Source organism: Glycine max, chromosome 3 (assembly GCF_000004515.6).
Source record: "Glycine max cultivar Williams 82 chromosome 3, Glycine_max_v4.0, whole genome shotgun sequence".
NCBI lineage: Eukaryota > Viridiplantae > Streptophyta > Magnoliopsida > Fabales > Fabaceae > Glycine > Glycine max.
This window is the reverse complement of record NC_016090.4, coordinates 29569495-29585873: the sequence shown is the minus strand read 5'-3', so window position 1 is coordinate 29585873 and position 16379 is coordinate 29569495. Positions and strand designations below refer to the sequence as shown.

The 16379-nt window shown below is 36.1% G+C and overlaps 1 protein-coding gene and 1 long non-coding RNA gene across 7 annotated transcripts; both read right to left on the bottom strand.

Moving 5' to 3' along the window:
• Window positions 1–519: 519 nt before the first annotated feature.
• Window positions 520–4173, bottom strand: LOC121174677 (uncharacterized). The gene is made up of 3 exons (XR_005890932.1): window positions 2367–4173; window positions 1597–2256; window positions 520–1494 (listed from the first exon to the last, which is right to left on the bottom strand). It is a non-coding gene; the product is annotated as an uncharacterized lncRNA (long non-coding RNA).
• A 2361-nt stretch (window positions 4174–6534) lies between these two features.
• On the bottom strand, window positions 6535–12656 carry LOC100807523 (FRIGIDA-like protein 3). Of its 6 annotated transcripts, XM_041014480.1 has the most exons (7): window positions 12458–12629; window positions 12086–12136; window positions 11327–11387; window positions 10719–10837; window positions 9371–10428; window positions 8434–8606; window positions 6535–7151 (listed from the first exon to the last, which is right to left on the bottom strand). In XM_041014480.1, the coding sequence occupies exons 5-7, from the start codon at window positions 10416–10418 to the stop codon at window positions 6732–6734; spliced, it is 1641 nt and encodes a 546-aa protein (XP_040870414.1). In that variant the 5' UTR covers window positions 10419–10428; window positions 10719–10837; window positions 11327–11387; window positions 12086–12136; window positions 12458–12629; the 3' UTR covers window positions 6535–6731. The 6 variants fall into 6 exon arrangements, with proteins under 6 accessions (XP_040870414.1, XP_006576663.1, XP_040870415.1 ...); XM_006576600.4 differs by lacking the exon at window positions 10719–10837; XM_041014481.1 differs by lacking the exon at window positions 11327–11387.
• Between the last annotated feature and the right edge of the window lie 3723 nt (window positions 12657–16379).

The window sequence follows — 16379 nt, the reverse complement described above, 5'->3', positions numbered from 1 at the left end:
AAAATAAAATATAAATGTTACGCCTAATTATAAAATTATAAAATATAAATACGAATTTTTATCTTAGGAGAGAAATTTAAAAAAAAAACATTTTTTTAATTAAAAGTTTTTAAGCATGCGTGTCCATGGTTTCAACTTCTTTATTTCAATTTCCATTATTTGTTTAATTTATTCTTTTCTACAGCATTTCCACAAATAATTCAAAATTAGATTCATAAAATTAGTTGTAAGACTCAAGATTTTGTGGTTCTTAATACTTAGATAAGTACATCATGCTTCCCACACTCTAATTAAACATTCTCCCTCAGCACCACATCTTTTATTAAAATAAAATATAAATGTTACGCCTAATTATAAAATTCTAATTAAAAAATACGGATTTTTATCTGAGGATAGAAATTTTAAAAAAAAACATTTTTCTAATTTGATAGAATAAAATTATAAAATTTTATAAGCTAGATTAGGCAAAGGGAATACACAATCAATGGAAATAAATAAAACTAACATTACTAATGGAAATAAATAAAACCAACATTACTAATAAAATGGGTTCAAGTACAATATATGTATATACATCGAATATCAATATAAAATATGTAAATAAACTACGCTTGATCCGTGCGCCGTCTGCGTCAAGACCTAACATATACTAGCTGGTCCTGTGTGACACTCCTGGCCATCTTGAGACATTCTTCAATCACCTCATGTATCGATGAGCTTGGCGTGACCACCCCTAGGCTCAGATGGAGCTCCAACCTCTCAGCAATCCCATAGCAAACTTCCTGTTAAATACAAAACAAACAAATTGCACAAATTATTATGAAAATATTGACGTAAATGACATAAATTATTAGTATTACTTATCACTGCATGTCTAGGCTCTTCCACAGCGGGCCTCGCAGATGTCAATAGTGCTCCTAGCTCCGACACGTGAGGGATATCTGTCTCTGGGGCCTGAGGGACGACTCGGGGCTGCGGAGCATGACCATCTGGCAGAGGAACTGATGCCTGGCATGGTTTCATGAAAGGATGGGAAATGCGGAAGAACCAGTCTATGTAGTCGCTGGCACACTGACCTGTCACAGCGCACACCGCACCTGCTGGAAACATATGATCTGAATAGTGCATCCACCTATCGTGTATATCATCATACGACACCCATGAATCGACAGGCGGAGCAGGAATGGTCTGGGTGTATCCAAACTGTCGCATGACCCTCTCTGGTCGGTAATACACAGCAAAGGGCCCCGACCGCTGGAGACCGGAATAGCATGAAATCATATGGAAGTCACGAATCGGTCGGTGTTCCCCATATGGGATCCAACAAACATCTGGAATCCAGAGTCAGTCCAAGCGCTCCCTGTACGCCGATGTACGTATGCTCTTCACGGTCTTCTTTGTGGTAATCCACCTACAGGCACGCGGTGAATCCTCGTCGTAGTCCTGATCAGTATTGGACTCTGCGACTGAGGGAAAGTGCTCATATATCCAGCACTACAGAGGTAACATCAAAATGATAAACATTAATAATGAAAGTCTAACGAAATTTAAAGTTAAACATTGTTGAACCTCAACGAATGAAAACATGTTTGTTACCTGCAGCAGTGTGATGTAACCGTCAAGCTGTCGGCTGCTGCTGATAAAGACATCATTCAGGTGGTCGTACATATGCACCAGCGCAGCTACTCCCTAAGCGTACCTCCCGGTCTGATTGAAGTCACGAAGGACCTCCAAATACACAACATGAACATTGGTTGCACTCTTGTTAGCAAACAGAGTACAACCCAGAAGATGAAGAAGATACGCGAGAGTCGCAACTGTCCAATGACCTGCCTGGCATCGACGCTCGTAGATATCACGTACCCATTACATGCGTATGTACGGTCCACGACACTATCCTGTCTCAGCCCTGTCAGCCTCTGCAGAGACCATCAATAAGTCCACCAGCATCTGAACCGCATAATCCACGTGCAAGGGATGAAAGGCGTGCAAGTCGCCAACCACAGGCAGATGCAATAGCGACGAGACGTCGTCCAACGTGATCGTCACCTCTCCCACAGGGGGATGGAAACTAGACGTCTCCCTATGCCACCGCTCGACAAACGAGGACAAAAGTCCCCGATCGCCAGTGTCTACCGAACACGCGATCAGAGGACTTAGTCCTGTCCCAGCAACTAGTCCCTCAATGGCAGGGACAGACCTGCCTAAACTATGGACCTTCCTCCCGTGAGAGGATAATTTCAACTCAGGACGCTCCTGAATTAAAGTATAAAAGAACGCAAAATTCGTTAAAATCATTTAAAGGAAAACTAATTTCAATCATAAAGTATAATTAACAAGTAACTAAAAATAAATATTATAAATACCTCTCCCGTCCATGCGCTGCAAGCAACATGATCCGCATACTGGGTCAGCACGGATGGGTCGCTCGGACCACCCGAAAATCCCTCATGCTCATCCTCAGCAGCCTACGCGCCTGTGTCTGCAGGAATGTCTGTCCCAGTGTCCTCTACATCAGTTGGTGCCATCGGGTCATCTGGAAATACGTCATCCTCTACATCTGACGCAGGGAGCACTGGCTCATCGTGCGTCGCAGTCACAGGTACTCGCTGCCTCTGTGCGGATGCGGTAGGTCGTCGATGCTGCGGAGCATCACCGAAATCATCACGATCTCCTCTGCCCACACCTCTGCCAGTAACGTGATCTATGACACGACCTAATCCTCTGGTCTTAACCATGATCTGCAAATCTGTACCGCAAATTCCATCTTTGATTTCATTCACTCAAATTTCATTGGTCTAACGCAAATTTCATCGACTCAAAGTCACGCAAGTTGTCAGGATTTCATTGACTGTAGGGCTGTCATTTAGTCAATTATTTATTTGCAAAGTTTTCAGGATTACATTTATGTATTTGAAAAGTTTAGTTTAAATGTGTATTTTTTAGAAATTTTAGACAATTAAAAATCTATCAAACCCAATGTTAATATTAGTTGAAGTTAAATTTTGAAGATGCATTTATAGAGGTATGCACCATATTCACCAAGCAGAATATATGTCATTCCTCGTACAATTGGTAGTGGCTTAGTTCCTAGGGTTTCCTTTGAGAGGAACAGTTCTTGGGGTTGTAGTGTTAGAGGTATGGCGGATTGCTTTTTGAGCAATCTGAAGTAGCCTAGCTCTAGGCAGGGGGTATTGTATTTTCCTGAGTTTTCCTTTAAGCAATCCATTAATATTCTCTCAAATTCATAAACAATTATTGCATATTAGTTTCTGTTGCTGTTTCAGTTCCAGGTTTCCATCAATATTACAAAAGTCCCATCAAGTGTATAGATAATAAGTTTCAAGGAGTTGTCTTTTCTTTTGAATCAGTTTTTCGATACCACATTCAGTTCGTTTTCCTCCATTCACCAACCATGTTCCCCTCACCATAATTTTAAATAGGCATATTTCAATAAACTCAAATGAAGATAGCCACTCAAATGAAATCATAAATTATAGTATGATTACAAAATTGTATAACAAGAAAAAAATCACTTGATAGAATGAAAGTGTGGAGGGTGGTTACATGAATTTGTAACCACCCTCCAAATGTATAACAATCACAGAGATCAAATTGAAGTAGTGTCAAAGTCTAAAAGATTGAATTGCACAAAAATGAATTTCCAAACCTAACACATTAGTAGTAATACCCTTCTGAAAGGAGTGCAACCTTCTTAGTCGTTTTCTTTAACCTCACACCCTCACCTAAGGGCTTTTGGCAGCCTTTTCATTTTAAATTTAAATGAAGTATGAACACTGCAATGCTATATTTTTTTTATTTTCCTCATGAAGCATACATAGACCTATGAAGCATACATAAACAAAGCCAAGAATTCAAGTTCGAGGGGTGATGTCATTTTGGCAGCAGGTGCATTAGGTAGTCCCCAACTTATGATGCTAAGTGGCAATTACATAAAAGGCAATTACATATTTGCATTAAATCAAATTGAAACAATTGATATTCTCCAAAATGACACTATTTATCAAATATATAGCATACATTCAAAGGTGATCCTAATAACCAAAATTTCTAATTTCAAATAAAACTCACTATGTATCAAATATTTGACAATTTTTAAAATGAAGATTGAAGATTACGGATCAAGTTGATCCGTAAGCATCTTCCGGATCAATTTCAGATCAACAATCTACCCTATCGGATCATCCTAACTCCGACAACAATGGTGGAAACGACATGGTCACGACGCTTAACTCCGACAACAATGGTGGAAACGACATGGTCACGACGCTTACCTCGACGGTGGACGGTGACAAAGCTCCCTCAACGGTGGACGGAGGACGGTGGCATTGCTCTTCCCGAAAGCCTCCTCAATGCACCACGGCAACCTCCTATTCACGGCAACAATGGTGGCAAGCTCCTCAACAAAGAAGAAGAAGAAGAACCTCTTCCCGCAACCTCCTCTTAACAGCAACGACAAATGGAAACGCCAGTGACGTGAGCAACAACAATGCGAAAATGCAGGAAGAAGAAGCGGAAAGGTTGTGAGGAAGAAGAGAAGAAAACCGCAGGAAGAAGAAGCGGAAACGCAAGCGGGGCGGGAGAGATAGAGTCTCGCGTTAATTTTTTTAAAAAAATAAGTCATGGGTATTATGGCCTTTTCACTACAAGTGCTGGGTGCACCAGCAAAAATGTTGGGTGCACCTAGCAACACTCAAAAACTTATCTTAGGAGGAACTTTCAATTCCAAAAAAAAAAGTTTTTTGTTTGTGAAACATAGTGTAGCTCATGGAGTGTTTTATAAGTCAAGCTAACACTATACACCTCATTCGGTTCTTGTTCCCACCACCACCCATCCTTCTTATCTTTGGACTTCTAGACCGTCCGCCTCCAAGACCTCCACCAACTCCTTTTTCCCATTCAAACTAACACCTCCACCAAGACTTCCACTTCAACACCTCCCCCTCCCAACATCCCTAGTCTTTAATAACATTCTCATTTTGCTCTGAATTTAGAAAAAAGACTGAGATAACCTAGCCAAACACTCATCCCCTCCCTAAGAGTCTCTCTAAAAACTAAACTTCTCCCATCTCCGACCTTTCATTTTACCAAGCTATCAATCCATTTCGAACTAACTAACACCTCCACCAAGACTTCCACTTCAACACCTCCCCCTCCCAACATCCTTAGATTTGACCCCACACAAATTCTCCTTTACCAAGCCCATCCACCTTCCATATTTTGTTTCCAAAATATCAACCCATAGTGTTTTCTTGATGAAATAAATTTCAGGAAAACATTAAACAACTTTAAATCCCTCACCCCAACAATATGGGAGGTGCAGGAAGTAATTGCCTTGGCATTGCTTTCAGAGTCGAATCATTTGCTAATCCATCTGTCAACCCTAGAGCACTTGCGTATATACAACAAAAGTTTGATGAACCATTTGGTCAAGCCCTTATTACCTAAGTTACCAAAAAGTCTTCCACCATAACCATAAAAACAAGACAGTAAAAGCCTCCTCAAAAGAAACCCCTCAAACACCGTCTGAACTAACTACAAATAGAACCTTAACAACAACCTTTACCAAAACCCAAACAGAAACCTAAGCAGCAGCCTAAGCCCAAACCCAAAACCCTCGAAAGAAAGAAACTTAAACCATCTGCTAAGCCAACAGACATAACCTCATAAGAACACTTTGAAGATAAGGCTAAAGCTTGCTATGGTAAGGACAAGCAAATAATGCAACCATCTAGAAGTGAACCGATTAAAGATGTTAATGAAGAAGAGACTCTTATTATTCGCTCTTGGAAGAAAAGAAATCATATACCAGAACAAACAGAACTTGAATGAAAGAAGACAAAGCTACAATTGAAGTCACCTTTTGTTGCTAAGGAAAAGAAGAAAGGCCACCAAAGGCAAAATACCTGCAATAGTTGAGCCTAACTGCCTAAGTCAACGAAACAAGAAAATGTATAGTTCAAGAAAGTAATAGCCCTTGCTAAGTATGAAGTAGAAAAGGAAAAGAAAATTGATGAAGCAGGAACTGGCTGCCTTAGATGAGGCAGTTAAGTCTGTGAAAGACACGTCTTAGCTACCAACAAAATGAAAAAAAGAAGCAGAACTTCAAGCAGGTATTGTATAAACTAGAAATAGAGGGTTTGTACAGAGATCAACAGTAAGTAGATAATGTGAAGTACATCATAAGGTTGGTTGATAGAGAAGTGCCTTTCGTAAGCCTCAAGGACTTCGTCTCAACAATCCACAAAACGAACGGCTATGTACTATGGATATACCGAATAAATCATGGATAAATGGATAATTTTGCTACTCTTAATGGTCCCTACATATGCTGATGATTAAGGGCTCATGGTGCTCCACAGTCTCCCAGCAAATCCATGTTTTAAAAAAGACCACATGCATAGAAAGAGCAACTGTTTAGAAACAACACCCAATAATAATAATAATAATAGAAAAGACAACCATAGATCCAAGACAAGATATACCACAAAAGCGTAAAAGTAAGAGCGTACAAAACGAGAACAGAGTTCATACATTAGAGGATCAGAATATCTTGTGCTACAAAAGTTAAATTTTAGCTCGTCATTTTACCTCTTTTCAGAGGTTCTTAAGACTACATTGAGGAAGTGCAACATACAACAGCTTAAAGGTTAAAGACTAGATATTAAACAAAAGGATCATAGTTGCCTGTTTTCACATATCAGCTAACTCTAGTGGAGATATGAGGCTTGGTACTGATACCCATTTCCAAAGTAGTTGCCATGGCTGGGAGAGATGTTATATGTTGCAGTGGTCATGAGAGGGGGGCAATGATTCTCAGTGGGTGCAGGGTACATGTAAGGTGGTCGGTCATACACGTATTGTGGATACCTGTCAGCAACTCTAGCATAGCAAGTTTTATCCGAAAGAATGTTAGTGACACGTGGACCGTATCCCACACCATTTGCACGAGGTCTCTTGGGTTGAGGCTTTGTTGCTTCAGTTTCCCTCTTCTTGTCTGCTTTGGCCTTCTCTAGCTGCACCAATCGTTTCTGGAGAGGATCCAGAGGATACTGCTCATCAAGTTTATGTTCTTCAATGCACTTGATTACAGCCTTAAGTGCAACCAGCTCTCGTTCATTCACCTCAATCTGAGACAAAAGATACTAGGAATATTTAAAAGAGAGAAAATAGCAGTATATTACCACAAAAGCCAATTTCTTTTTAAGAAAACTATTAAAATCAAATTACAGGTAGAGATAAATGAAGGTAGATTTTGAAGGAGGAATGAACTAAGAAGATCAAATAAAAGGAAAATAGTTTGAGATGATTGAAAGAATTTCTTTTAGCTAATCAGAGACAGTGTGTGAAATACACCTCCAAAGGAGCGAGAGGCAATATTCAAAATGTCTAATTGACAAAGTGAAGAAAGTAAGGTCTCACTCTCCAATTTGTGTATTCTAATTCATAATATAGGAGTAGATTTAGTATCACCTCTTAACAATTGGTGTTTCTTACATTTCAGAAAAGACAAAATTTGGAGTAAAAAGAAAAAAGAAAAGACAAAATTTGATATTTTCAGTACACATATACAGCTTCTTTTTGTGGAATTATTTCCGAAAAAGGGATGCTTTTAAGAACAGCATTTGCTTTCAATTTTTTCCTTTTAATTCACCCGAGATATGTTTGAAAATGTACATAGTTCAAACATCCAGCAAGAATATTATAAATTACTAGAATAATTTACCATGCAATACAAAAGAATCTCAGACATAAATAAAAGCAATACTTGTGCTATAAATGCCATGTCACATCTAGTATACTATAAACTAAATCACGTACTACCCATAAGTTGAACAGAAAACCCAAAGCTGTGTACACTGTACAAGGAATAAGAATCTGAGATCTTTCTCAACAAGCATATCCCTTAAGTCCTAAACAACAAAGACAGCAAGCTCTACAATCTAGTTATTTTTATACACCATTAAGACTTTCATAAGGCTCTTGCACCAAATTGCTTTTTAACCTAAGTATAAATGGTTCTTCTATATAGAACTAAGCATACTTTTCATTTATTATCCATTGGAGAATCCCCTTCATCTCCAACTTTTTCCGAAACAAACGTTGAATAATATGTAGGCCTTCCAGCTCATCAGCTTTACCTACAGTCCAGGTTACATTTTAAAGAGTGATGGTGTTTCCATCAGTATCTGCTAAGAAACTTTTCCAAAGTTTTATATGATAAGAAGCACAACATAATACACTGTCTTGTTCTAGCAAAATGTCACAAGTGGTATGCAATTATGACCCAAGGCAAAAAGAATTTCACGGAAAATAGAAGAGCTTGGCAAAATATTAGATCACTAGCTCAAACTGTGAAAAGAAGACAATGGAGGGAATAATTACTTAATATAGCAGACATAAATAACACACCTGTGCAGTGGGAGAAGAGTGAGCACTTCTAACAGGAGAAGAAGCTTTTCTAGCATCTTTCAAGTAAGACTTCAGTAAAGAAACAGGACAAAACTGTTCAGTAAGATCAAATGCAAAAGCCAAGTTAACAGCATCAATTTGTCGCCCACTGTTCACCAAAACCTCAATTACACCTGCATATCCAAAAAGAAAAATGAAGCATTAAAACAAACAGATGCAATAGTTTTATTGCTTCACTCTGTAATTGATACAACTGCTAGATTTCATGTATGAAACTTGCATGTTAAAAGCCATTTGGGATACTTCCAAGAAACAAAAGTAAAGGGTTCTCAATAAAGAGTCAATCAAAGCTGCAATGTAATATGTTAAGAACCAAAACTCTCTTACCATATAATTTATATCATATTAAATAACTTGCATCAGCAGTTTTCAGTGGGCATCCTAGCATACTAATACACACCATTCAATTGTCTTCAAACATTATCAGGGAAGTTTAAGAGTCATCAGTTTTCAGTAGATATCCTAGCATACTATCACAATTCAAGTTTCCTTTAGCTTTTCCTTTCAATTATTTAACAAGAACCAGCATGCAGGAACATCCAAGAAGACTAGCAAAGTATAAGAAAATAATTATTCAAAGTTGGTAGGACTTCGAAAAATCCTGTTACTAAAATGGTTAGTTTTGGCAGCCACTTGACAGTCAATACTTTAACAAAGAATCATATTAATCACAAAATGAAAATTAAGGGAACATGTTTTTGTTATTGAAATAAAAATAAAACTAAAGAAAAATAACACATGATGCAATTAGATGAAAATTTTTGCACAGAATGTTAAAACTTTTTCCTTGTATCAAATTTGGCTCAATATTTCAAATTTCCTTTAGTTCTTGTAATGTTTTAATTCATGTCAAACATTATAAAGATCAAATACACACCAGGCATCTTTTCTGACAGCCCAAGAAAACGACATAAATCAGCAGTTTGGCGGCGCCGAGACACCATTGGAATCAATCTAGATAACTCCTCCTCATCAAAACCAGAGGCAATTCCAAAACTAGCAAGAAGTTGTAAAAATGCATGAGCCTCCAAGGAATTCCCATTGCTAGCATCCATGTCAAGAGCATCCAGCCTGGGTTTCCATTCTTCAGCAACTGCTTTTGCCCTGTCCTTGATATCTTCTGAAATCACATTAGAAACAAAACCTGAGCTGCTCAGGAAATCACAGAGACATTCCATCAGCATGATACAGGTTCGGCGAAGACCCAATAAGTTAGCATCCTTCTTTACGTCCTGATTTGACACTTCTGTACAGTAAAATCCTTCCAGAGAATCTAAAACTAAACAGGCAGCATTAGGAGCAGCTCTTAAAGCATTTGGTATTTCATCCCTTACAGCAGCAAGGTTCTTACGGTTATCAGATATGAATTTGTGAAGTCCAGCAGCATCCATCTCTTTGCATAGTTTTACCAACTCTGGATAAGATACCAACTCCACATTTCCATTATCAGGAAGTTTTACATCTTCCACATTACCTTCAGCTGCAGTGGACAAAGTATCCACTGGTTTCTCCTCCACTCCTGGCATCCCTCCTTTACCACCATTAGAGAAAGTAGCCAATTCACGTGATGAAATCTTCCTCTGCTTTTCTCGAGCATTTACAATGGCAAATGAAGCAGCATCTCTTTTCTCTTGAAGCCTCTGCAACGAATCTTGCTCCTTAGCAAAAACAGCTGCTTCCCGCTTCTCCAGTATCTCACGAGCCTTCCTCGTTTTGTTTTCAAACTCTTTCTCTTGGTCTTCCAATTCATCAAAGCGCCTCTTCAAGGATTTCTCAAGACCATGGAAATGTTCCTCTAGTTCTTTCCATTTCAAGTTAAGAGTAACAGCCCGATAACTTTCAAGTTCAGCAAATGCCTTCTGCAGCTGTTGTATCTTAGAAGTAGTAGAATCTATCAGTGTAGCAACTGAATCCGAGTCTTCCATAGCAAAGAAGCTGAAGAAGATAAAATAATGAAACAAATACCAAGTTTTAAATTATATACAGACAAACCATGTGCAGTAGTAGGAACTAAACATATATCAGCAATTACAATACTCGTTATCTTGATATCAGAATAATCATACATACATCATATGAGAAAAACAATACTCATGCTATCCAGATGCAAGATAAATAAAAACAACAAAAAACAGATAAAAGGTTGCCATTGAGGAAAATATTTTAATGATAAAGGCTGAGAGCAAAAGCTACTATAACTTAGGGATGTTATAATATATAATTACCTAAAGGAGGAATTTTTTGTTGGTGGAGTGGAGTTGAGCAATTGGCAATGTTCAGAAAACAAAGCTCTGCCTCTGCGAGTGTATAATTTTAGGGTGTACGTTTTCAAGCTTCTAACTCCCTATATTGCAGATATTTCAGAACCAAGTAGCTACTGTGCAAATTTCGCAGTGAAGGCTAGCAGCCAGACAATGAAGCAAAACTTGTGTCTGTAAAGTGTATTCCTCCATATTTCCCTTCTCATTTAAGTGTGTGCTTAGTTCTTTTGAAGAAATAACCGGCTGTTTTTGCCAGTTTTCTGAGATTTTTTTTGAAAAAGCAATAATTTCCTAGAATTTAAGCTATTCCTGACAAACTGAAACTGCAGATTTTATTGCACATAAAAATCCAGCAATTTCCCAAAAAACAAATCCAATTACAACTATTTCTGTTACAGATTATTAATTACATATTATAGATTTGTTCTTATCTTCCGTAGGAGTAAAATATCCTAAAAATGAGATTAAGTTTTTCATCTCTCAATGGCATACTTAATCACTCAATTTGCCAATGTCCTAATGGCATAAATATTTGCTTGTCTTTTTTCTCATATTACACACATGCTCTGTACCTCTATTTGCTCCTTAGTCTTCGCGAAAGGTTAGTTTAGAATATCCAGTCCCAATCAGAAACTAAAAAATAAAAGCAAACAATCAAGTACTTAGAGAATAGAAATTTCTACTTATTTACGTTTAAAGCAAGAATCAAGGAACTGTTAATATTCATGCACAAAAAATATTATTTTCATATGGTGATTTTTGTTTTCAGATTTAGAAATGAAAATTGTTTTTATGAACACAAATAATCACCATTCAGTAAAATAATGCCCCAATTTGCAATAGCATTTAAACAATAGGATTACGTCATTACAATCTTCTGGAGTTACAAAATAACTGAATGGTGGTGCGGTTCCCATTCAATGGTTTCATATTTATTTGAAATAAACCGTGAAAGCTTATTAAAAGATTGTCCACCATTAATCATTGTGCAGTTTAATTTTGAATTGCAGAACATCCAGCTCCTTACACAAAAATAGCAATAGTGCAATACTCTACAGCTAAAATTAATACTACAAGTGAAAAAGAAAGAAAGAAAAAAATTTATCACATTAACCCTCACAGACAACTCATTATAGTACAAAGGAAAGAGCAAGCTAGCATTATTAAATCATCAAAACGCTCCAGCTAAAATTTCAAAACAAAATCTGAGCTTAATCCACTTCACTATTTGACATCAAATTTAACCCTCCACAGAATCCTCAACTACTCATTTCTTTATAATTTGTCAGGCAGCTTAATTAGTTACTAAAATAGCCAAAGCAAAGTCATACCAAAGAAGATATCCAGATCCAAGCCTTCAGAATCACGCCAGCAAAAAAACCCTAAAATGGAAACAGGAGCAAAATCAGCACAACATTTTCACTCATCAATTAAGACAATTTAAAAAAAAAAACCGAAAAAATGAATAACAGCTAAAACAACTAAAAATCACAGAATAATTAATTTCCATAACATAAAAAGAAAATCACAAAAATCACCAAAATGCAGTTACGAGAGCTGATTTCGAGCAAAATGGCTACAAAATCTCTCAATCTAGGAATGGAGAAAGTGGATTCTTGTTCCGCATAAGCAGACAAAGCCGATCTAAACCGACAGCAAAAAAACAAAATTACACGAGAGAGAGAGAGAGAGAGAAGAGTTACCTAATTGACGTGAAAGAAAATATAAAATAGAGAGAGAATGAGAGAGAGATTCTCAATCCGTTTTCACATGGAAACGTGAAACCCTAGGAGGGAGGGAGAGAGAGAGAGAGAGGTGAGAAGATGATGAAGAAGAAGAAAGGAATGTGTGGTGGTAGTATTTGTTTAATTAATAGTGTCGCAAACCTCACTGTGTCTGTCATCTTTCTTGACTATTTTTTCTTCTACTTTTTTTTTATTTTCAAATTTTGTCCAAAATTAGTCTCAAGTAGGTGAGAAAATGAAAAAAAAAATTGGAAAGGAAGGAAAAAAATAGGAAACGAGATAATTTATTAAGTAGAGAGAGAGAAAAAATAAAAAAGAATTATTTTTTTCTTTCTTGTATTATATTACTGGGAAGAAAGTGAAACAAAAAAATTATATAAAATGAAATAAATAGTTTTAAATAGAAAAAAGTATGAAAAAATAAAGACTCTTTGATGTTTTAAAAAAATATCATTCCTTCATTTTTTTTTTCTATTGGTTTTGGATGAATGGAACTTTAGCATGAGTCTTACTTCTTTTTTGTGTGTGTTTTCCTTCTATTTTATTGAACAAACTAAACCAACGTAAATATTAAAAAACAATTAATGCAACGAAAGAGTTCACAAATTATTAAAAAAGAAAAAAAAATTACATCGATCTCTTGTGAAGGCATCTTAAATAACACTCATACTTCTTTTAGTAATTAAACAGATGCTTATCTTCTTTATGCATTAAATAAAATGATACATGCTTCTTTTTAAATGCTATCTCAGATAAGTGGATTTTTTAAAAAATCTAAAAAAGGAAATTAACATTATTTAAGAGGATATCATGAAAAAGTAAATGCAATTTTGCCTAAAATATAGGAGGATCAAAACTATCAATTTTATAATTTCTGAAGGAAATAAAAATTGAAAGAACCGTAAAGACATCTTACATTCTTCTTTGAGCAATTTCTATTTTGAGAGTTCCGTTTTGGATTTGGCGTTGTTGGCGTTGTCCGTTAACGGACAGAGGAAAGGATTAAGGAAACTACGAATAGACGGCGTCTTCGACAAAGTTAACAAACAGATATTCTTCTCGGAAACTGTTACGCTTTTGTTTTTATTTTATACTCAATTTTCAAGAATGTCTGCACGAATTATTTTATTAATTATAAGGCAGACATTAGATAAATAATTAAAAACAAAAAAATGTTTACTGAATATTCATCACAATGTTTAATTTACTTTCTTCATTTCAAATTAATCGATTGTTTAATGCTTTTCTTGCCTACTAATAAAAATAATTGAAAAATGAATTAATGAAATAATTTTACTAAAAAAATTTATTATCTTTCTCGATTTATGTAAATGTATTATATTTTTTTAAACTTAGATTATGTTTACAAACTCAATTTACAAAAAGTCAATCCATAAACTTTAATCCAAACATGTACACATGAATTGAAATTTTATTTTGAGAAGTCTAATATCATGTTATCTAACATTTTTTTTTTGGATCATAATATTGATATAAAATTATTTTCACCGAAATTAGTGATCAATCTAACACTATTATTAACAAAAATCTATTAAGTTATAAAGACAAATATGTTTGGAAACAGAGCTCTTTTATCGCAGAAGTAGACCTGCTATTAACATCAGCTTATATGTGAGTCATGTCGAATCTCCTGCTTAATTGAAAGTTATGACACAAGTCTGTTGTTGACACAGTATCGCGAAGTCACCACCTTTGCTCAATTTGGTTGTGAATCTTACTCCTTATTTAATAACCTCACTTATGATTTTGTAATCTATATACTATCTATAAAAGAGAAGTCTATGGAAAAATCTATTGTGTCCCTACCTAGAATTGCGACACATGTCACTTTTTTTGGTTTTTTGGTCATTTTGCCCCTTTATTTTTTTGCACCTTTTTTCTGTTGCCCCTGCCACGTGTCACGTTGCATGTGCAGTTTCGAACATATGTCACTCCCTGATTGGCAGATTTCAACTCCCCATTTAATTTCACTTCACTTAATGATCAGAACTCTCCTCTCTCTTCCTGAATCTTCTCCACGTTACTCTCATTTCCTCAATCTTATCTTTCTCTTCCTCAATCTTCTCCACGTTACTCTTTATTCCTCAATCTTCTCTTTCTCCCTCTTTCTCTTTCTCTTCCTCAATCTTCTCCTATTTTTTTTATCTTTTATCTTTCTATTTTTGACGTTCTCTTCTTTGGTTAGGTCAGGTCTTCTATCAGCTTTCGAACACCCGGTAACAATAGTGCACTCGACCCTTTATGCTCTCCAATGAACCGAGATGAGGGATATGAGACAACAGCGGGAGATAGCTGCCAAACTACCCTCAAGAATTAGATGAGTCATTTGAGGATCAAGGATGAAGATTTACATAAAAATGGGAAGTTGAGCAAGAAGAATAGCAAAAACAACAAAATTGAGTTTTCGTGGTTCTCTGAATCATGGCGATGGAACGCGTCTCTGAATTTCCTCACACTTATATGGATCGTCGCCCGAGAAAAAGAGTTCCCAAGGTAACTTTTTTATCCTAAAATCTCATATGTGATATTTTTTCTTCTTCTTTTTCTTGCATTTTTATTTTTTCAGGTTGTAGATCTGATGAAATTTGTGTACATTGGTTATGTTTGCTTCAGGTAACATGTTTTTTTGCCTCGCAAGGTTGAAGTGACGATTTTTTATGTTTTCTTTGATGCATCTGTTAGTTTCCATGGTTCTCTAAATCATGGAGACGGAATGCATCTCCGAATTTCCTCACAAGAAGGATCCAGTAGGAAAGGTTTTTTTTTTGCTTTGTTGTTATGCATGTTTGTTTCCTGTTGTTAGTAACACTGATCTTGCCTATTGAATGTTCTTTTCCTATTGAGAAAACCCATCTCTTCTTTCTTCAGTTTTCTTCAGCTTGGTGGTTGTGCAACGTGATGATGAAGAAGCATCCAGCAGGCAAAGTTTTTTTTTTTTTTTTTGCTTTGTTGTTATGCATGTTTGCCTATTGAATGTTCTTTTGCTATTGAATGCTCTTTTCATTGTTATTTTGTTGGTTTTGTTGCTCTAAGTTAAAGTAGTTTTTGCTGCTCCATGGTTTTGCAACGTCACTCGCGAGGAAGTATCCAGACATTGACTCATATTCTTGCACATCAGCAAAGGTTTGTAACTTTCAATCTTCATAGGTACTTGAGATTCAACATTTTTACCCCTAAAGTTTCAATATTTTGCAAAAAGCAAAAAAAACTGAAATAGATTTACGGGTACTTGAGATTCAACACTTTTACCCTTAAAATCTCAATTTTTTTAAAGCAAGAGTAGAAAATTAATTGTTGCTTTGTTCAGTGGGGCAAAAAAAATGAAGTTTAGAACAAACACATGTTTTATTTGTACTCTTTCTTAATTTTTGTTATTTTTTGTTTTGATTAATTATTGTATTGTTATTATTAATCTCCATTCCTTTCTCAGGGCCGCACTCTTCCGTTCCACCATTCCCCTGCAACGTAAACACCACAATCATTGGAACTCCGTTAGTTTCTCTCAATTCCCTTCGTTTTATCTTTTTGTCATTTGATTCAACAACTTCTCTTGATTTATATCAATTTTTGTATCTTTTAATTATGGGTCTCACCACCCCAATTCCGTGTTTCTTTTTTATTTTGTATCTGTTTTTTACAATCTGGGAACTTTTTGTGTAACCCAAGCAGTGAAAAGTGTTTTTTACATGTTTTGTTGCTGAGAACGGTTTAATTGTAAAGAGGGAGCAACGATACCTCGAGAAGGTTTAGAAGGGTGCAAGCGAAACACAGAGTAATGAACAATATCAATGATTATGCAGAATCCCTCTTTCAGGTTCATGATGCATCTTCTCTATTATTATTATTATTATTATTATTA